Source organism: Pelodiscus sinensis, chromosome 14, assembly GCF_052426305.1.
Source record: "Pelodiscus sinensis isolate ZL-2025 chromosome 14, ASM5242630v1, whole genome shotgun sequence".
Lineage (NCBI taxonomy): Eukaryota > Metazoa > Chordata > Testudines > Trionychidae > Pelodiscus > Pelodiscus sinensis.
In genome coordinates, this window is record NC_143065.1 from 1,853,472 (window position 1) to 1,874,376 (window position 20,905).

Genomic DNA, 20,905 nt, shown 5'->3' on the forward strand with positions numbered 1-20,905 from the left:
TAAGAACTGTCGTCTTCCCTGTTCCTTCCCTGCCAGTGATTAACACCAGCACTACTTTACATCTCTAGCAAGTTGCAGTGTTTGATGATCCATTAGCACCAACTAGGAGCTCCATGTTGGAATTTCCTTGGACAGATTCAAGAAGGCTCTGCTGATCCTGGATGCATCATTATTAATCAGTACTTTACCTCTGGGACAAACTGAAATCTTTTCCTCTCTGGAAGGTGAATTTTTGCCTTGCCCTTCCCTCAATCTTGCTCTCCTTTGGAGTCCAGTCCAGGCCTCAGAAACATATTAACATGGGAAGAAACCACCACCTTAAGAAGTAGTATCCACTGGTACCACTGAAACTGCTTATGTAGAATCAGTACAAGTTTGGTCAACAAACAGGATATTCTAGATGAAGCTTTGCCACCTTCTTGTTAACATGCCTGTAGAAACCTTTCTTGTTATCCTGCACATCCTTAGCCAGTCGCAATTCCATTTGCGCTTTCGCTTTCCTGATGACCCCCCGGCATTCTCAAGCTATACCTTTAAACTCCTCTCTGGTCATTTGTCCAAGTTTCCACTTTCTGTAAGCTTCCTTTCTGTGCTTAAGTTCACCAAGGATTTCCTCTGTAAGCCAATCTGGTCTCCTACCATGTTTGCCTCTCTTGCTACGCATCGGGATGGTTTCTTTCTGTGCCTTCAATAAGGCTTTTTTAAAATACTGCCAGCTCTCCTGGACTCCTTTCCCCTTTATGTTAGCATCCCAGGGGATTCTGCCAATCAGATCACTGAAGGAATCAAAATCTGCTTTTTTGAAGTCCAAGGTGTGTACTTTACTACTCCCTTTTCTTCCTTTGGTCAGGATCCTGAAATCTACCATCCCATGATCACTGCTTCCCAGGTTGTCACCCACCTGTACTTCCCCTACTAGTTCCTCCCTGTTTGTGAGCAGCAGGTCAAGCCGCGCATGGCCCCTGGTCGGATCCTTCAGCACTTGTACCAAGAAGTTATCCCCAACATTCTCCAAAAACTTCTTGGATTGCCTGTGTACTGCCGTATTGGTTTCCCAACAGATGTCAGGGTGATTAAAGTCCCCTACAAGAACCAGGGCCTGCGATCTGGAAGCTTCTCTCAGTTGTCTGAAGAAAGCCTCGTCTACGTCATTCACCTGATTCGGTGGCCTGTAGCAGACACCAACCACAACATCACTGCTGTTTGCTCCTTTAAACTTAACCCATAGACTCTCAACAGGTTTTTCTCCCTCTTTATACTGGAGTTCAGAGCAATCCTAGTGCTCTCTTACATACAATGCAACTCCTCGTCCTTTTCTCCCCTGCCTGTTGTTCCTGAACAGTCTATACCCTTCCATGACAACGCTCCAGTCATGCGAGTCATCCCACCAAGTCTGTTATCCCAATTAAATCATATTTCTTGGACTGGGCCAGGGTCTCCAGTTCTTCCTGTTTGTTGCCCCGGCTTCTCGCATTAGTGTACAAACACCTCAGATAACCAGTTGATCGCCCTATCTTCTCCATTCGAATCAGGGGTCCTCCTTTGTTGCTTGTTCCTCTTTGCAATTCTTCCCGGTGTCCGACTTCCCCACTCCCCTCAGGGTTTTGGTCACCGTCCGCCGATGAACCTAGTTTAAAGCCCTTCTCACTAGGTTTGCAAGCCTGCCCACAAAGATGCTCCTTCCTCTCTCGGTTAGGTGGATCCCATCTTTTCCTAACAATCCTTGTGCCTGGAACAGAGTCCCATGGTCGAAAAAAACAAAGCCCTCTCTGCGACACCACCTGCGCAATCATGCATTTACTTCCTCAATTTGAGGATCCCTTCCTAGTCCTTTCCCTTCAACAGGGAGGATGGACAAGAACACCACTTGCGCTCCGAATTCTTGGATCCTTCATCCCAGCACTACATAATCCAGAGTAACCCGCTCAAGGTCATTCTTGGCCGTATCGTTAGTTTCCACATGGAGAAACAGGAAGGGGTAGTGAGCCGAAGATTTGATCAGTTTGGTAAGCCTCTCAGTCACATCCTGAATGCGAGCTCCCGGTAAGCAGCACACCTCTCGAGATTCCAGGTCCGGATGGCAGATGGATGGCTCAGTCCCTCTTAGGAGGGAGTCCCCGACCACCACCACCACCCATCGTTTTCTTTTGGGGGTGGTGGCTGTGGAACCCCCATCCCTAGGACTGCACATCCCATGCCTTCCAGTAGATGGTATTCCCTTCCAGTTTCTTCCTTGTGAGGTCCCTTCCAAAGCATTCAGCACTGCAGAGCCTGTGGAGAGAGCCTGAAAGCGATTACTTACCTCTATAGCATTGGGGGATGCCTGTACTGGCCTTTTTCCCCTTCTAGAAGTTACATGCTACCAGTTCTTTTCCTGGTCCCTTACTGCCGTCTCTGGCTTTTCCGCCTGCTGTGCTTGAAGGAGAAAATGCTGCCTTCTGTCAAGGAAGTCTTCATCCTCTCTGATAGAGCGTAGGGTCGACACTTGGGCCTCCAGCCCTCAAATTTTTTCTTCCAAAATGGTGACCAGCTTGCACTTAGTGCAGATTAAATCCGTTCTTTCTTCCGGGAGGAAGACAAACATGGCACACTCTGTACGGGTAACAACAGCAGACCTATCATCATCCATCACTGCTGTCCTGGAGAAGGGATTTAAAAAGAAAGGCAAGAATAACTTGCCCCCTTCCCAACTCCCTCTCTAAACTCCTTGTTAGCACTCACCTGTTTGCAAGCTCCTTGGTGGCTTGCCCACTGCTTTATAAAGCTCTGGAGTGCCTGAAAGTCCCTCCCCCTACCAAGGCTCAGCCAATCAGCAGAGGCTTCTAGAATTCAAACTTTAATTAGAAGCCAACAGTTTCCACCTGCCAATCACAGCACACACTCTATGAAAGGGAGGGGGAGGGGAAGTGAAGGGGGGGGGGAAGCATCTCACTCAAACACAGAGGGGAAAAAACCCCACAACCACACACCAACCCTCACTCACAAACACAAGCTCAGCACACAGTAAGAAAGCCCAAATAACCCCACACTTCCCTCGAGTCCTGTATCTGCTTCTCCTTTACCTGGAGAACTCCCTCTCTAAACTCCCTGTTAGCACTCACCTGTTCGCAAACTCCTTGGTTATGTTATGTAGCATAGGCTCCTGGACGTCTTTAAGCCCCCACTAGCCTGGTGGCCCTCCTCATCATTGAGGCCATTCTGGAAACTGCCATGACAGTATGGCGTGCCCACTCATCCTGTTCCCTTGTCCCCCAAAAGGTCTAAAGAGGTATTTTATAAACAGTTACGGGGAAGAGGTTCAGTCTACTCACCCAATGCCAACTCCTTTGTGCTGCAGGCACGCACAGAGAAATCCATGCTGATACACCAACACAGCCCACACAGATCAAGGCACCAAATCCCTTGACCACCTTGGGAGGAAGATATTTTCTTTGAGTGTTTGCACATGTTTCTATTTTTAGGTGTACGTGCACCAATATGCACAATTGCTGGAGATTTCTAACCAGTATCCATAGGGCTGAATATAGAGGAGCTCCCCTGTGGCCGTATGTTCAGTGCTATTGGCTCTGCATGCTCTCAGTTCCTTCTCACTGCCCATGGTGATCACTCGGAGCTCCTTTCCTTGCCAGCAGTTTCTTCTTGTGCCTTAGGACCTTCTGTAAATAGTTCGTTGTGGCTTCAGGCTGCATCAGTGAGAGTTCTCTCCTGAAGCCTCAAAGCTGTCACAGCCAGCAGGACAGGAGGGAAGGAGTATTCTCCCTGCTGGCCCAAGCATGGAGCAACCATGGCCAATTTTGGGGGTGGGGGGTGGACCCCATTCCTCGCTGACCCCCCGAGGAAGCTTCCAGGGGCCCTTCCATGCTAGCCCAAGCATCAAGCTTCCACAGCCAGGGCAGTGGGGCCTCTCCTTTCTGTCCCCAGTTTGGAGAAGCAGCCAGTGCAGCAGGCTCCGCTCCTATGCGGAGGGGCAGGGAGGACCACAGGGCTATCTCCAGGATACTTGCTGAGGCACAGCGAGGTGCCTGAGAACAGGCAGGCACCAGGCAGCCTGCCATAGTGCCCCTGACTGGGAGCTGCTCAGGTAAGCTCAAGCCCCAACCTCCTACCCCACTCGGAGCTACCTCCTGCACCCCAAACCTCTCATCCCTGGTCCCACCCCAAAGCCACACTCCCAGCCCAGAGCCTGTAACCCCTCGTACACTCCAACACCCAGCCCTGACCCCTTCCCAGAACTGGAACCCTTCTCATCCAGAGCCTGCACCTCTGGTCAGAGCTCTTGCACCCAACTCTCTTTCCCAGTACTGAGCCCGTCAGCCTGAGCCCCCACTCTAGTGCCTGAGCTCCCAACCTGAGCCCTCGCACTGTGCAGACAAACCCTCTGCCCAAGGCCTCACCCCTACACTCAGAACCTTTTGGCCCCACTTATGCCACATGAATTTTTTTTATGTGCACCAATATGGAAGGTTTTGTTGCACCTTCTCTTCACATGGATGCACGTAACAAAATTCATTCTGCTTAGGGGTGGGGGCCTGCTCATCCTCCTTCTGGATTGCTGCTCAGACCAACCCTCCCAGGTTCTGAATAATCTCTGACTGTTGGGTCGCCATGCAGTTTTCCAGCTGACCACCTCTCCAACCCTGCTTCCTCGACCCTCTTCAGGGACTTCTTTCATGAGCAGCTCTTTATACAATAGGTAAAAAAAACCTTCATGTGGGAGGCAATAGAAAATGTTACTCAGAACATGAAGGTCTGAGGATTCTACTCTTGATACTTTCTAATTCTCAAGGCAAAAGAAGGCCTCCGCTGTGTTGCTTCAACAAGCCTCAGGAGCCTCAAATTTCTCCCTAGCATCCATCATTTCCTCCGTAGCTCCAAGAGCCGGGTATTTTTCCCTTATTTAAAGAATGTACCTATCTATATCTCTCTTCCTAGGGCACCACCACTTCCTTTGCTTCATATTGAGTGGGCGCCATTTCCAATTTACAGTCATGCTTTTGGTCTCCCTTCAGCCCTGAGAGTGTTCACAGAACATTTAGCACCAGAGTCTAATTACCTGAGATATTGAGTCCACGTACACCCTGACCTCTATGACTAGCTGGTAATGGGCCAGTCCCCAGGTCAGTTACGGAAGCATCTCAACTTGGTATTTAATTATAAATGAGTGTGTCAACCATAACCCCAGTACAAAACAGTGTATCAGAGCAGTCCTTGACTACACTCAAGCCAGGACCTCCCTCCTTGAGGCATGGTTTCAGGAAGTGGTGGACCTCATCATGAACCTATGGGCCTACGTGCTCGCTATCATCCACACATGCCTAAAACTATTGGGCCACATGGTGGTGACATGTATCCAAGGTTCAGCCCCTCTCCAACTGTAGCTAGCCATTTTTGTCGTCACATCTGGATCTATAGATACTGCTTAAGGCAGAAATCTTCAGTAACTGTGCACATGGGAATGCTATAAAGTTCAAGGTCAAACCTTCCCAGGGGGACAAAGCATAATTCCAGATGATTATTGATGAGTGTAAGATGATGGCAAAAACTTGGATCCAAGCAGCAGAAGATGCAGTTGATATTTCATTGGGAGTTATAGCAGCAGCCTCAGTCATAAGGAATGAATGGTGGCTCCATTCTTCAAGATTCCCCAGGGAATTCCACAGCATCACAGGATTTACATTTTTAGTTTATTTTCAGCGAAACAACTGAATTGCTACACTCACTAAAAGACTCTAGGACATAACCCAGACCAGAAGAGAAACACCACCAGTAGATGTATAAGCCGAGATCTCTTCATCTGTTTTACCACCAGTGCCCTTACGAACTTCTGTGTAAATGTCAGAATGTCAAAACCTTTGTATGTAGCTTCCTCTACCAACCCAATCTCCCCAACAGGAGTTACTTTTCGCAGGGTACTCGAAAACCATGTACCCTTATTGATTCTATTTCTAGAGCTCTAAAAACTTTGATGACCACTTCACCTCTTCCCCCTACAACTGGAGGGAAATGACATACAACTGTGTACTGCAGATCATCCACTCTGGCTGCACAATCAAGTTTCTTTCCCTTCCCCTTTCCTGCTCTCTCCTTCAGAAACTGTTCTCACAAGGAGATAGAGGCCAATTCTCAAAGTTTGCTAGTTAAATATTTTTATTTGAAAACTCAGAATTTCATGTAGTTATATTGGGATTGATTATCTCCTCTCTGGAGGAAGGTGCATTCTCAGTCCTTGACATGTAAGATGCCTACTTTCATGTGGACAGTGATCCATAATTTTCCTCAGATTCCAAGTAGAAAAAGAGTCCTACCAATTCAGAGTACTCCTGTTCAGGCAAGCTATAGCACCCAGTGTCTTCACTGAAAGTCGTCTTCTCATGAGTTTCAGCCCAAAGGAGACAAAATGGGTACACTGTCTTCCCCATATCTGGATAGTTGGTTACTAACAGGTAAATCCATGAGATTCAGTCTCCAACCATATCCATTGCAATGTGTGTACCTGCATAAACCAAAAAAAAAAAAAATCTTTGAGTCCCACAAAAATCATAGACTTTCTGGATGAGACCCTAGATTTGACCTTGGTGAAGATCTACCTCTATAAGCCAGATTCCAAACTATGAACAGCTCAATAAGACGAGTCTCTTGCGCACCTTGAATCTGTCTTTCACTAGTAGGCAACATGGCCTTATGTATCTGTGTAGTCTTATTTGCTAAACCTCATTGCCTGCAAGCCTGGCTCTAGTTGATTTACTCATGAGACCGTGACAACATAAGTAGAGGACATTCCCTTAAAAGGTCATGGCTTCTTTCATATAGTGGACAAATCCAGAACTAGTGCATGTGAGCGTTCCTTTCCTTCTACCCAATTCAGTCATAATTATGATCCACTCCTTGATGTGAAGCACACATGGATAGTCACATTGCACAAGATATATGAACTCTTTGGGAGGCTAGGATGCATATCAACTTACTAAAGCTGAATGCAGTCCTTCTAACTTGCATTCTTTACCTCTCTATATAGAGGCAGTAAATTTATAGCACTGATGCATCTGGAATTACATCACACTCTTGGCATCCTGTCCACCAGGGTACGTCTAGACTACATGGCTCCGTCGACAGAGCCATGTAGATTTGTTTGTTCAGCAAAGGGAAATGAAGCCGCAATTTAAATTATCGCAGCTTCATTTAAATGGCTGCCCCGCTCTGCCAATCAGCTGTTTGTTGGCAGATCGGGGCAGTCTGGACTCTCCCCTGCTGACATGAAAGCCCTTTATAGACCTCCCCGGTAAACCTCATCCTACGAGGCATAACGGGGAGGTTGATAAAGGGCTTTCAGGTCGGCGTGGCTTCATTTCCCTTTGCCGATCAGCTTAATCTACATGGCTCCATCGATGGAGCCATGTAGTTTAAACACACCCCACGTGTGCAAAACTTTATGATGCACAACTTCAGTGAACAATTCCCTAAGACCCTGAGTGGAAGATGTTCAGGCAGATTGTTCTACATCGTAGCTCAGTGGGGACTGCTAGCTTGGGAGCTTGGGACCTATCACAACCCTGATGAAAAAGAAATTCCACCTATGTTCCAGTGCTCAAGAACAGCACTGGTTAAGACTACAAGAGAGATGCATTTCTGTTATCCTGTAGAGATAATCAGAGGTAGCCTCCTTCCAAATTTAATTTAAAGATTTATCGAGTCATTTTCATTGCACCCAATTGGACAGATCTGGTTTCTGGGCCTCTTCTGAATATCAATATATTCTCCACACAGCATCTGTCCGCTTGGGAGAGAACAGCATGATCAAACGTTCCAGCCCATCCATCTTCTCTTCATAATGTTTGAATGAGCATCAGACCTAATGATCATGTTCAGAAGCCATTCAACCTGTTTTCCGTTAAAGCAGAGAAGACTATCAGAATGTTATCTAGCTTAATGGAGGTGTTTGTCCCCCGATAGAACAGAACCAGAACCAGTAGATATCCCAGCTATTTTAGATGATCTCCTACCCCTGAAGATGTCAGAGCTTTCCATTAGCTACTTCACAACAATCAGTGCCTTCCATTTTTTTGCAGAAAGTCATTTTGTTTTTACTCAACCAGAAACAATGGTACTACAATGGGGCCTTAATTTTAATACTCTCAGTACTTACCAACAAAACTTTGATCCATTGGCCACAAGTCCAAAGTCCTATCTCTCCAAGAAGGTCACCTTAGTATCTGACAGGTGAGAGAACTAGAAGCTCTTATGGGTGACCCACTATATATCATACTTGATATGGAGGTGTTTTCCTCTGACTCAACTCTAAATGCTTACCACTTCCATCTGGGAAAGGGGGAAGCTGACCTCTGTCTAGTCCCCCAGGATCTGGTTTGTGGGGGAAAAGTATGTGATGGGGTATGCAAACCCCAACTGAACCAGCAAGTTACCTGACTTCTGTGGTGACACTCAGCCTCACTGCACTACACCTACATTGGCTATTAGATACTGATGGGGCAGTTAAGGGAAGAGGTCTGCTCAGTAGCTGGCTAACCAGGGAGGAGAACAAAAAACACTTCTCCTTTTCTGAGAAAAGGACCAACCCAGAACCCCTGCAGAGACTAGTGAGTGGTGAATCCCTTAGGCAGGGTAGGCCCATCACAGGGCTGTTGGATTTTTGCTTTGGGTTCAAGGAACTATTTGTTTTGCTCCGTAAAGACTACTGGTCTCTCTGCTGAGGACAGGCAGGAGAGGCCTAATGAGGCAAATGTAGGGATCCACTGCCCAGGAAGGTGTAGGGAACTGGCTCTATAGACTTTTGCACTCTATCTGAGTTTGCCCTGTCCATAGTCTTAGACACCAAATTTTAGAGTAGCAGAAATGGGCCTGGAGTGATAGCTCCTTTTGTTTTACAGTGAGTACTGTAAATGGTTGAAGTTTTTTTGCTCAAAATCAACATGACTGGAAGTTCATACTATAAATCCAAACTGCCCTTTTACAGTACTGACCTTTGAGACCTTTAATGAGAACAATTACTATTGGCAGTTACAGGCCTTGTTGACTAGCTGTGAGAATAGCAATCCCAGTCCATTCTCCTCACAGAATCTTTCAGGGTTGGGACTACTAGTGGCCTTTTATATTTCTTTTCGACTACATTGGAATGGGGAAGGAGAGTAGCTTTTTCCTTGAGGCAGAACTCAGTGATCTTTTCTCTCCATCTAGCTTCTGTTGTTCCAAATTGAGCAATATTCTGAGGTTTAAATTGAAGAGAACCACATGGGATCTAATCCATTATTTCAGGAAGAGCCAATGTTCTCTTAATTTTCTAGACCCCTCGTTACCTATTTATTCAGTTGCATTACCCATTGTTCCCAGTTCCTTCTCGATGAGTTTTTCTGAATATTCTCAGTATGTTGGTTATTCATTAACAATTTCTTTATTTGTCAGTGGGAAAAACTACTAGTCTGTAGAGTGCCCAAAATAACGGGTCCCTGATTCTTGCTTGGAACCTCTACCTGCTGTCATAATAAAATAGAAACTAAAAAGTGTACATTTAAAACAAAGCTACGTTTTCGTAGAATACCCTTCCTTCCAAGAATAGATTTTGTTTCAGTCTACATTTTGAAGTCTAAACTAGATACTTTTTTCCCCTCTTGAATAGTTATAAATCTTCACTAGACTAACTTTTTCAAATGTAGTAGTAGAATACGCGTGAATGCCACTGTATCAGACTGTAATCTTACAAAAGCTCAATGTGTTCAATCAGTTATCAACTACATAGATAGCTAGTAATTGCTTTAAAGTAATCAAATAAAAATGAGCCAACTCATAGATGGTGACATCAAAGCTCTTTTCAGTTAGATTCTATTTTTCATCTTTGCAACAGATTTATGTGGCTTAGAAAGCAGACTATTTGAATAACCTCTACTTTTTTTTAATTGAATGTAAGTTATATTTTTGAAGAATGTTTAAATTACCCTAAATATAAGACGGGGCCCATTCTCACTTCAATTCACACATGTTGATAATAATTAAGTGGAATTATATGTAAATTGAAAAGAATATTCCCAAATCCTGGGAGTGCAGCTAATAATATTTTCAGTTTATTACATATACCTTACTGTTTTCTTAGTGATAAAACTTTTAGAACAATATTCCCGTTGAATAGCTGGATAATTTGAGTAGCGTCCCTCTGGATGCTCCACTTTGGGTTGGTTTTTTTAATACTCCCTGCCTGTAGTCCCCGATTCCCGAAAATTAAAGAAGGGATACCGACTAGTAAAGGTCACTTAGAATACATTCAGTGAAGGGAGGGGGGGACAGAGCGTGTGTTTTGTTAGGGATGTAAAATCCGGGTTAGAAGATTAACTGGTTTAATCAGTTAACTGCAGGAAGGGAATGGGAGGGAGGCCATTCTGGCCAGGACTGCTGCGCCGGGTGTTGCTCTGGTCGGGCAGGGTCCACTGCACCTTTCTGCAAAGCAAGGGACTGCTTCAGTCTGGCCAAGCCTGTCGTGCTTTGGGAGTAGTTGGTTCGGCTGGGCTGGAGTACCCCTTATGTGCAGTGCAGTTGGCTGGGCCAAATTAGAGCAGCCCTCCATCTGTGGTGTGCTGCAGGCAGGGGGCGGGGGTGTTGCTCTGGCTAATCTAGGCTGAGTCTACTGCACTGCACTGCGGTGGGAGAGACACTGCTCCACCCGGGCCAGAGCAGCCCCCACAAAATTACCCAGGTAAGCATGCCAATAAGGGGCTTGCTTACTGGTTAACCATCACCTCCCTTGTTAGTGTTTTGTACGTTTCTTCTCCCAGTAGGCAGAATTAAAATATTACAGTTATTTGGGTGAGTTTCTGCAGGACACGGTAGTACAGAGAAGAAAACTTTTGAATGTGTGGGCACTGATACTGAAGAGCTGAAAGAGTTTTTCTAGGGATAAGGTGTCAAAAACTTCACTTAAAACTTTCTCAGCCAATCATCTGCGGTGCAGTATTAGCTACAACATGTGTGTACTAACACAACGGTCAGATAAGTCTGCATTGCAGCCATAGTATACCAGATTCAGGGGTTCATGGGTATGGGCTCCAAAGACACTTCCTGAGTATTAATACGAGAGTCAGAGAAGCATGCATTTCACTGACAGTATATCAAATTCAGCTCACTAAAATTCTGTTTTCAGTCTAAAATTCTTTCATTGCACTCTACCAAAGTGGTGTTTAAGATAAAATAAGCCTTAGTATTTCAGTTTGATCTGAAATTAGCTACTGTGAGAGGACACTTTGAAGCCTCACCTCCCTATAATTCCTGGACAAAAGTTTCATATTAAGCACAGTGCATGATTTCTGTATATACAAATACAGTGAAGGTCTTGTCAGCATACTTATCTACTAATTTAATTGTCTCTTTGTATAATGTCTTGTCATATTAACAGTTCTAGGACTAACAAAGTATGAAGAAATAATGTGCTAAAGATAGAATGACCATTTTTCTTTCATTCTTCTGTTGCTGTTTGCTTTGCCATCACCTAGATTTCTTGGCTCTTACAATAGCTATGACTACTTGAAAAGGAACATCAAGTGGTAAGATTGACGTTGCTGTGAGGATGTTTTAAGGTGTCCTCTCACTGTTACATTTATCACAGCATTATGTGCACCTAAAATTTTAGACTATTTTGAAAGTAAGTTTGTTACAATGACCAAAACTATAGATATTTTTGAAAAATAGTTATTTCCAAGTTCATATTTTAGAGAAATTTCTCCAATACATGTGAGAATATTTGATATTTGTTTAAATTGCCTGCTTATTTAATTAGCTAAAATTTATGCACATAAAGTTAGTGAAGCTTAACTTGATTGCGTTTTAATGAAGATGGCATTGTTGAAATACCGGGTGTATTTAGCAGAGTTCTTCTGAAGGAAATCAGTCTTTCTATTGCACATCCAATTTATGCTTTTTTTTAAAAAAAACCTATATAATTGTTTTTATTAGCTACCAAAATAATAATACAGTTCTTCAATTGAAAATCCACTCACAGTAAATTGAAAATTTAGAGCTAAACATTACAAAAATACACCCAAAATGTCATCTGCCTTTTGTTTGCCACCTTTTGGTTTGTGTTACTAATCTTTTTAAAGATTTAGTATTGTCTTGAAATCTCTTGTGCTTATAAATGAATGTTTTACACTTAGGAATGGATGTTATACAGAAACTGTTATTTTTGTAGGAAGGGATGAAAATCAGGTATTGTAGAAGAAGAAATAGTGGTGAATTCAAGAACTGAGACCTTTGTAATACTGGATAAATCAGCCTAGTGTTTTTCTTTTTATTTCTGATAGGGGGAAACCTACGGATGCTGAGCCCCCTGTTGGTGAAAAGCGCTATGAGCCAGTCCCTCAAGTTACTCCTCCTCCCCCACCTCCAGTACAGTATACTCAACCTCAGCCGAGTAATAACCCTGTCGTGTTTCTTCAGGCACATCCCAAGTCTGCACTTTCTGAGGGTATGAAATCTGAAAGTCGACACATAGAATGTAGTGTTCGATTTATGCCAGTGTTCTGTTTGCCTAGTAAGACTCTCCAGTAAAAACTTAAGTTACTATCCAAACTTTAATTATTCATTTATTGCACATGAAGTTTCTGTCACTGCGGTAACTTCTATCCAAGTTTAAGTAAAACATTTAAATTAGTTGGGGGACTAGATAGAGCCAGTAGGCTCATATAAAAATATTGATTAAAGATACAGCTGTTTCAGTTAATGAGGACTCTTGCTCAGACCACTTAACCCTTAAAGATACAAAAATCTATATTTTTCAGGGACTTAGATGTATAATTTAGTAAAGAGGCTCTCCACCTTTTCTCTTTTCAGAAATCTGATTTGTCTTGTGTGCCCCCAGGTTTCACCTTAAAAACTACTTGTTTACAAAATCAGAAAAAAGAATGCAAAAGAATCATAGTACACTATTACTGAAAAATTGCCTATTTTTTCCTCATTTTTAGCATATAAAAATCAATTGGATTATAAATATTGCACTTAAATTTCAAGATATAGTATTAGTATAGTCATAATATGAAATTTTAGTTTCAACTGACTTTGGTGCTTTTTTATGTAGCCTGTTGATAAATTAGGCAAATATCTAGGTGAGTTGGTTTACCCCCAGGAAACCTCTCTGTATCGTGAGGGGTATGCATACCCCTGGATGAGAACCACTGATGTACATTAATAATAGGACTTTCACTGGTTGAAATCTGAATCACCAGCTAATGCTTTTTTAAAACAAAATCTGGAAACTGAATCTCTGGAAAAAAAAATTGATAATTGAGCCTCTTGTGTGGAAGTGTTCATATTGCAACTACTATTACATGGTAAGTGATTCTATGTTAAGTCTGAGATAAAGCAGATGAGTCTTCATACTTCCATTTTATCTTTTTCTCCTTATTGGCAGGCAGTCTCCTAGCTACTGCTCCTCCATCCCCACGTGTCTCTCTGAGCATGATACGTGCTTTCTCTGAAGTTTGCAAAATAGTGTATTTTCCTCTTTCTTTTGGCAGTCTTAACTTTTAGCTCAGTCTTATAGAATTATAGAGCTGGAAGAGACCTCAGGAGGTCATCAAGTCCAGCCCCCTGCCCAAGGCAGGACCAATCCCAACTAAATCAACCCAGTCAGGGCTTTGTCAAGCCAAGACTTAAAAACCTTTAGGGATAGAAATTCCACCACCTCCCTAGGTAACCCATTCCAGTACTTCACCACCCTCCTAGTGAAATAGTTTTTCCTAATATCCAACCTGGATCTCTCCCATTGTAACTTGAGACCATTGCTCCTTGTTCTGCCATCCATCACTACTGTGAACATCCTCTCTGATACCTCCCTTCAGGAACTTGAAGGCTGCTATCTAATCCCCCCTTACTCTTCTGCAGACTAAACAAACCCAACTCCCTCAGTCTCTTGTCATAGGTCATGTGTTCCGGTCATTTTGGTTGCCCTCTGCTGGACCCTCTCTAATGTGTTCACATCCTTTCCTTTCTATGGGGGGGGGGGGGAAGGGAGGGGAGGGTCTAGAACTGGACACAGTACTCCAGATGTGGTCTCATTAGAGCGGAATAAAGGGGGTGGGGGTCTAATCACTTCTCTAGATCTGCTTAGCCAGTTGGTCCCCAGCCTGTAACAATGCTTGGGATTCTTCTGTCCTGAGTGCAGGACTCTACACTTGTCCTTGTTGAACCTCATCAGATTGATGATATACCATCTCATAGAGCTGGAAGACCTTGAGAGGTCAAATCAAGTCCCCTGCCCTCACAGCAGGACCAAGTACCATACCTGACAGATTTCCCCCAGATCCCTAAATGGCCCCCTCAAGGATTGAACGCACAACCCTGGGTTAGCAGGCCAATGCTCAAACCACTAAGCTGTCCCTCCCCGTACATGATGTAGCATAGCTTGTCTGTTGGTTCCAGACATTCCATCTACTTGTGGCTCCGTTTTACTCGGTTTCATAGAAAGGTTAGAGCAAATTTTGTGCCGTGTAAATTAGGCATACGTTTTGTGGAAAGACATGCTGCGTGTATGTACGATTTGTAAAATCATTAACTCAGGTAACAAAAGTGTAAGTGACATGCCACTATGAACTAAACTAGCGTGGGATTTCCTATGTAAAATTATTTATATGGGAAACTTACAAACACTAATTTAACTATGCATTCCTTTATTATGTCCAAAGGCCAAACACAGGCTTTTTAGGCTGGTTTAGATCAATTGTATAAGTAAAGCAGTCTACATCCAAACGGTAACAAAACATGTACTGGTTGGTTCCAGTGTGGTCAAGCAAGTATTAGCTATGAACCTATTAGTAATTTACTTTTGTACACCCTGCAACAAACAAATGGCATGATATTGCCAATTACTGCCTTCACTTAAAAACCACTTTGAGACCATTCACCCTTATTTAAAATTTACTATGTTCTTTCTTCCCAAGGCATTTCTTCCCTATCTTCTTTTTGTTCAACAGTCTTTTTTTCCCTTTGCACCTGGGTTCACTTAGGCTTTAACACCAGTGTGTGGATTGAAAAAGCATCAGGTTGGCTCATTTTAAGACCAGTTACCGTTTTGTCATCTTTACATTATCTGCAGTTCTTCAAATGAGCGCTCATGTCCATTCAACATAGATGTGTGTGCCTGCCCTGTGCAGTGCTGCCAGAAGTTTTTCCCTAAGAAGTACCCATAGGGGTTGGGTCTCCAGCAACCCCTGGAGTGGTGCATGCATGCTGCACTATATAGAGTGGCTGCCAGCCCCTCCCTCCTTCTTACTGACAGTGATGGTGCTTGGAACAGTGTGCTCCAGCCTAGGCTGTCTAAGCATTCCCTTTATATTGAAGCGCCCCATTAACATGTACTTTGCAGTTCCTTAATCTTCAGCCTGTTGAAAGACTGCCTGGGGAACAATGCCCGACCCACTCCTCCAACTTCAAAGCCTGCTGTGTTGCAGGCCCATGTCAGTCAGTCACCCTCATACTGACTGTTTTACATGGCAGGGGAGAGGGGGGACTTGTTAGACAAGGGTTGTATTTTGCAGGTCCTTCCTTCCCAAAAATATGAAAGAGCATAGCATTTGTCTCAAGATGCTCTTGATGGAGTCAAGGCTGACTCCGTCAGATCAGTGGTTACACTCGGCACCTGGTCCCGGTGCCTCAGTGCGCAGCACACCACCAGCATCTACAGCTCAGCATCATTTGTTGCCCTGCTAGGAGGCTGGGCAGAGACAAGTCCCCTCACAAAGATAAGGGGAAGAAGGGCAACCAGCCAGTGGACAGGCTGGAGAAGCCCCAAAAGGCACCAAGTCTGGCACCCAGGTCGCTGCCGTTGGTGTTGGAGATCTGCCTTTCCTCCAGGCCATGAGTGCATGGCGGTACCACCCCTGACACCCGGGGGCTCAGGCACCACCCAGCATAGTCCGGACCTACTCTTCTCCAGTTTCCAAGAGGAGAGTGCCCTGAAGTTCCCATAGGTCCCCCTCGCTCTCCCCTCCCAGACTCAGCAGATGGCACTGTCTGTCTCCGTGCTGCTGGCACCATCACAGGGCATACAGTAGCCACCATCTCCGTGCTCGGCCCCAGCTTTCCCACTCAGTTGCCAAAGTGTCACAGGCCCCTTTGGTGCTGCCAGGGCCTTGTGGATCCCAAGGAAACATGGGCACACCTGCCTCCCCCCTCAACAGGTGACCAGCTCCTGCATAGTGAAGAAGGCAGTGGTCTCTTCTTCCCTGGCAGTATCCTAGCAGGACTCGAGGGATCACCAGGACCTCCTAAGGAGGATGGCCAACGGCTTGGGGCTACAGGCTGAGGAGGTGCAGGAATCCTCAGACTCATTCAGGGTCCTGGGACAGGCGGGCCTGGGCAGGATGGCATTGCCCTTGCACAAGGCGGTTGCCAAAAATCACTAAGGCTTTGTCTACACAAGTTTTTTGTGGCAGAAAATATTGAGGGACTCATTGGCATAAGTCACAATATCATTAGCATATTTTCTGCCGGTTTTTTTGCACAAGGGATTTTTGCGCAAAAAGAAGCAGCGTGAATGTTTCCCTTTTGTGCAAAACCCCCAGTTTGCACAAGATCCTTATGCCTCTCTGGGACAGGCATAAGAATCTTGTGCAAAACGAAACAGCAGAAAATATGCTAATGATGTTGCAACTTATGCTAATGAGTTTGGTAAGAAGATTTATTCTTCATCCAGCTTTCAGTTTTGGGTAGCCAAGTACCAGGCCTTGTTTGCCCGGTACAGCGTGAACACCTGAGGGACACTGGCAAAGTTTGAGGCCTCCTTGCCTGAAGTGTCTTGCAAGGAGTTAAGGCCCTCGTTGAGGAGGTTCCTCAGTGGCACTGGCGGTTCTACAAGCAGCATCTGATGCTGTGGACTCAGTCGCTCACTCCTTGGCTTTAGCCACCTGCATGAAGCGGGCAACCTGGTTCCTCCGGTCTCACATGGTCTCCTTGGCCACTATTCATCCTGAACTAGATCCTGGGGACTGGTATAAGGCCCTCGACCTCAAAGATGCATAATTCCACATTACCATCTTCAAGGGCCACAAGCGATTCCTGAGATTTGTAGTTGCAAGGAAACACTTCCAATTTGCTGTCCTCCCCTTTGGATTGTCTTCAGCCACCAGTGTCTTTACCAAGTGCATGTTGATGGGGGCGGCATACCTGGGGCATCAGGGCATTCAAATGTGCTTTTACCTGGATGATAGGCTCATCAAAGGGCTGTCCAAACAGAAGGCTCAGTGAGAAGTCTGCCACCTCCTGGACATGTGCCATCAGCTCAGCCTTCTAATAAACGAAAAGAAATAAACTTTTAGTGCCTACCCAAAGAATAGAATTCATAGGAGCGGTCCTACTCCACTTTGGCCAGAGTGTCGCTTCCCCAGGAGAGAGTCAAGGCACTGTCCACCCTCATTTGTCAGCTCATACTTGCACCCATGACTACAGCATGAGTATGTTTACACATCCTGGGGCATATGGAAGCTTGCATGTATGTGGTGCCCTGGCCAGGCTCAGGATGATAGACCTCCAGTTGTGGTTGGCCATGGTTTACACTCGGGCAAGACATTACTTGGAGTGAGTGGTGACGTTGCTGCCCCAGGTTGTCGGGCATATCATACCACCCTCAACAGCACTCCAGGTAGCTGTTAGCTGACACATTGGACTGTGTTTGGGCAGCCCACATGGGGACCCTTTGAGCCTAAGGCATGTGGCTCCCTAAGGAAAGGGTGTTCCATATAAATGTGAAAGAGCGAAGGACGATCAGGAACATGTGAGGGGTTCCTACCGCATCTCAAGAGCAGAGTCGTGCGCATACCCACAGACAACACAGCCACCATGTACTACATAAACAGACAAGGAGGAGCCCAGTCTCCAGAACGCTGCACAGCGGCAACGAAGCTCTGGGATTTTTGCATCCTACATGACATCATTCTGGAAGCCTGTCACCTTCTGGGGGTCCGAAATGTAACTGCATACCTCAGCAGAGAGGTGTCCTCTCACCACAAGAGAGCACTGCACCCCAGTGTGTCTGCCTCCCTTTTCCAAGACTGGAGTCATCCCCTAGTAGATATCTTTGCAATGAAAGGCAATGCAAAGTGCAGATGGTTCTGTTCCAGATTCAGCCTCGAGTGGGGCTCTCTGCCAGATGCATTCCTGTACAAATGGTCGGAAGGTCTCCTTTATGCCTTTCCTCAGTTTCTCCTCATTGGCAGGGTCCTATAAAAGATCGAGAGACAGGGTAATGGTCATCCACTAATGAACCTGGTGTCCTGTGTGCTCAGGAGGCTGTCACTGATTCTGGACCTGATCTCCCAAAACCATGATCACTTGCTTCACCCAAGCCTCAGCTCGCTCAACTTGGCAACGTGGTTGATCCATGGTTGAACCTGCAGGAGCTAGCATGTTCAGGTGACGTGCAGAGGTTCTCCTTGAGAGTCAAAAGCCCTTGACACAGTCCACCTACACGGCTAAATGGACCCGTTTCTCCACATGGGCGCAGCTGCGGCAGATGGTTCCAGCCCAGGCCTCCCTTTAGGAGATCCTGGACTACTTACTAAGCCTGAAGCAGCAAGAGCTGGCCTTGGCCACCATTAAAGTCAACTTGGTGGCCATTTCTGCCTTTCACCCACCACTGCAGGGTCTCTCATTGTTCTCCCATGGTGTCACCTCTCAGTTCTAACAGGCCTGGAGCAGCTTTCCCCCCCAGTCACGGACCCTCTTGCACAGTGGGATCTGAACCTCGTGCTGTCTTGGCTCACGGGTCACCTGTTCAAGCCACTGTTGCTGTTCTCCTTAAAAGTAGCTTTCCTGATTGCCATCATCTCGGCTAGATGGGTGTTGGAGCTCCAAGCAACAAGGTCAGAACCACCATGTACGCAGTTCTTCAAAGATAAGGTCCAGCTGTGGCCACACCCGGACTTTCTCCCCAAGGTGGTGTCTGCCTTGCATGTGGACCAGGACACTTTTCTGCTAGTCTTCTACCCCAACTCTTAAATGAACAATGAGGAGAGACACCTCCACACACTGGATGTGTGTCTGGTGTTGGCTTTTTATTTGGAGAGGACATGGTCCTTCATCAGCTCTACACAGCTGTTTGTGGTCTATGTAGAACATGGGAGATGTTCCACTATCACCTCCTAGTGATTGTCTAACGTGCTAAGAGTTAGCAGGGGGCTAGGCCACCAGATTTGCTTAGGGCCTACTCCACTAGGGCTCAGTTATTTTGTGAGCTTACCTCGCACTTGTCCCAATCAGGACATCTGTAGGGTGGTGACACGTTTGTCAGTCCATGCCATCATGCAGCATAATTCCTGCTTGTCTCTGCAGACAGTGCTTACAGTCGCTTATGTTGAATGGGTATGAGCTATCACTCGAAGAAAACTGTGTTGTTACGTGTTCTGTAACTGCTGATCTTGGAGCTATTACTCATGTCTATTCAGCCTCCCACCCGCTTCTGTCGGTTTCCAGCAAGAAGGAACTAAGAAGGGAGGGGCCGGAGGTACCCTATATGGTGAGGCATTCATGCTCCACTCCAGGTGTTGCTGGGGTCCAGCTCATATGGGTACTGCTTAGGGAAAATCTTCTGGCACTGGTGCATGTGGCAGGCATGCACACCTATGTTGAATGGGCATGAGCAACACATCTCAAAGAATACCAGTTACAGAATAGATAACTCTCTTCTATTGGCACTGGTCAGAAATTGTCTTTTATTAAAGTTTTGCTTCTCTCATTACTCTTCGAATCAGATATCCTCCCTCCTTTATTTCTTTGTTTTATGTCTTATTTTCAAGGCCTTTTTTTCTACTTGCTAGTCAGAGCCTTTCTTTACAACACACAAATAAATTTTCTTAATTTAAGATAACTTTAATTCTTAAATTTCATATTTATCCTACAATTGGGAAGATAGCAGAGCTGACGTAAGAGGCATTACATACCTTCATGTAACACGCCTTTTATAGAAGATGAAAAATAGGGTATGAATCATGTATTCCTATCTCATGGTTGTGTAGGACCAGAAATGTGGGAGTAAGCCTTTATATTTCTGAAACCTATACGTTTAATGTTTCTTTTAAACTGTAATTTAATTTCAATGCTGATCTGAAACCCTTAATGCTAATTGTATGAATAACATATGATCATATCCTATTACAGTGTTTTGTAATAGACCTAAGTGTCTGAGCTCTAAAACTGAATATTAAGGCTTACCAATTGTTTCCTTTTTGTGTTACAGTTAACTCCGTGTCAATAGATTTCCAGAATTCCACAGTGTCCAAGCCTGACCCACCTCCATCTCAAAATAAACCAGCAACTTTCAGACCTTCCAGCCGAGAGGACACTGTGCAGTCTACCTTTTATCCTCAGAAAAGCTTCCCTGACAAGGGTCCGATTAATGGAATTGAGCAGACTCAGAAAACAGTCACGCCTGCTTATAATCGCTTTACAACAAAGCCTTACACAAGTGCTGCCAGGCCATTTGAGCGAAAGTTTGAAAGTCCTAAATTCAACCACAATCTCCTGCCAAATGAAACTCAGCATAAACCAGAGTTGCCCTCGAAGTCTCCAAATTCTCCTCAACCAATTTTAAAAGCACATAGCTCATTACAACCTTCTGAATTTGACAGTGGAATGGATGCATTCTCCATACAGGCAGACAAGCCTAAATATCAACCAAATAATGCTAATGCTGTGCCTAAAGCCATTCCTGTAAGGTAAGATATTTTATTTTATATGTTTTTAAAGAATGGTGTTGCTAGTGAAACTGCAGTTTTTTAGGTAGTGTTCAGTCCTGGGTTAATTGCTGTTAAATCTGCCCAGACTCTCTAGTCCCAAAATCAGAATGCCTTTCCTTGGACTAACACTGAATGCTGATCAGAGAAATTGGTGGGGAAGCATAGGGCAATGGTGTCCTGTC

At 45.0% G+C, this 20,905-nt stretch overlaps 1 protein-coding gene across 9 annotated transcripts in view; it reads left to right on the top strand.

The window, feature by feature from the left end:
* Window positions 1-20,905, top strand: part of TJP1 (tight junction protein 1) — a 296,617-nt gene that overhangs the window by 264,967 nt on the left and 10,745 nt on the right. For all 9 annotated transcript variants that reach the window (XM_075897723.2, XM_075897725.2, XM_089781876.1 and 6 more), the window contains 2 exons: window positions 12,300-12,463; window positions 20,225-20,702. In XM_075897723.2, coding sequence (XP_075753838.1) covers window positions 12,300-12,463; window positions 20,225-20,702 — 642 coding nt within the window. The remainder of the gene's footprint in view (window positions 1-12,299; window positions 12,464-20,224; window positions 20,703-20,905) is intronic.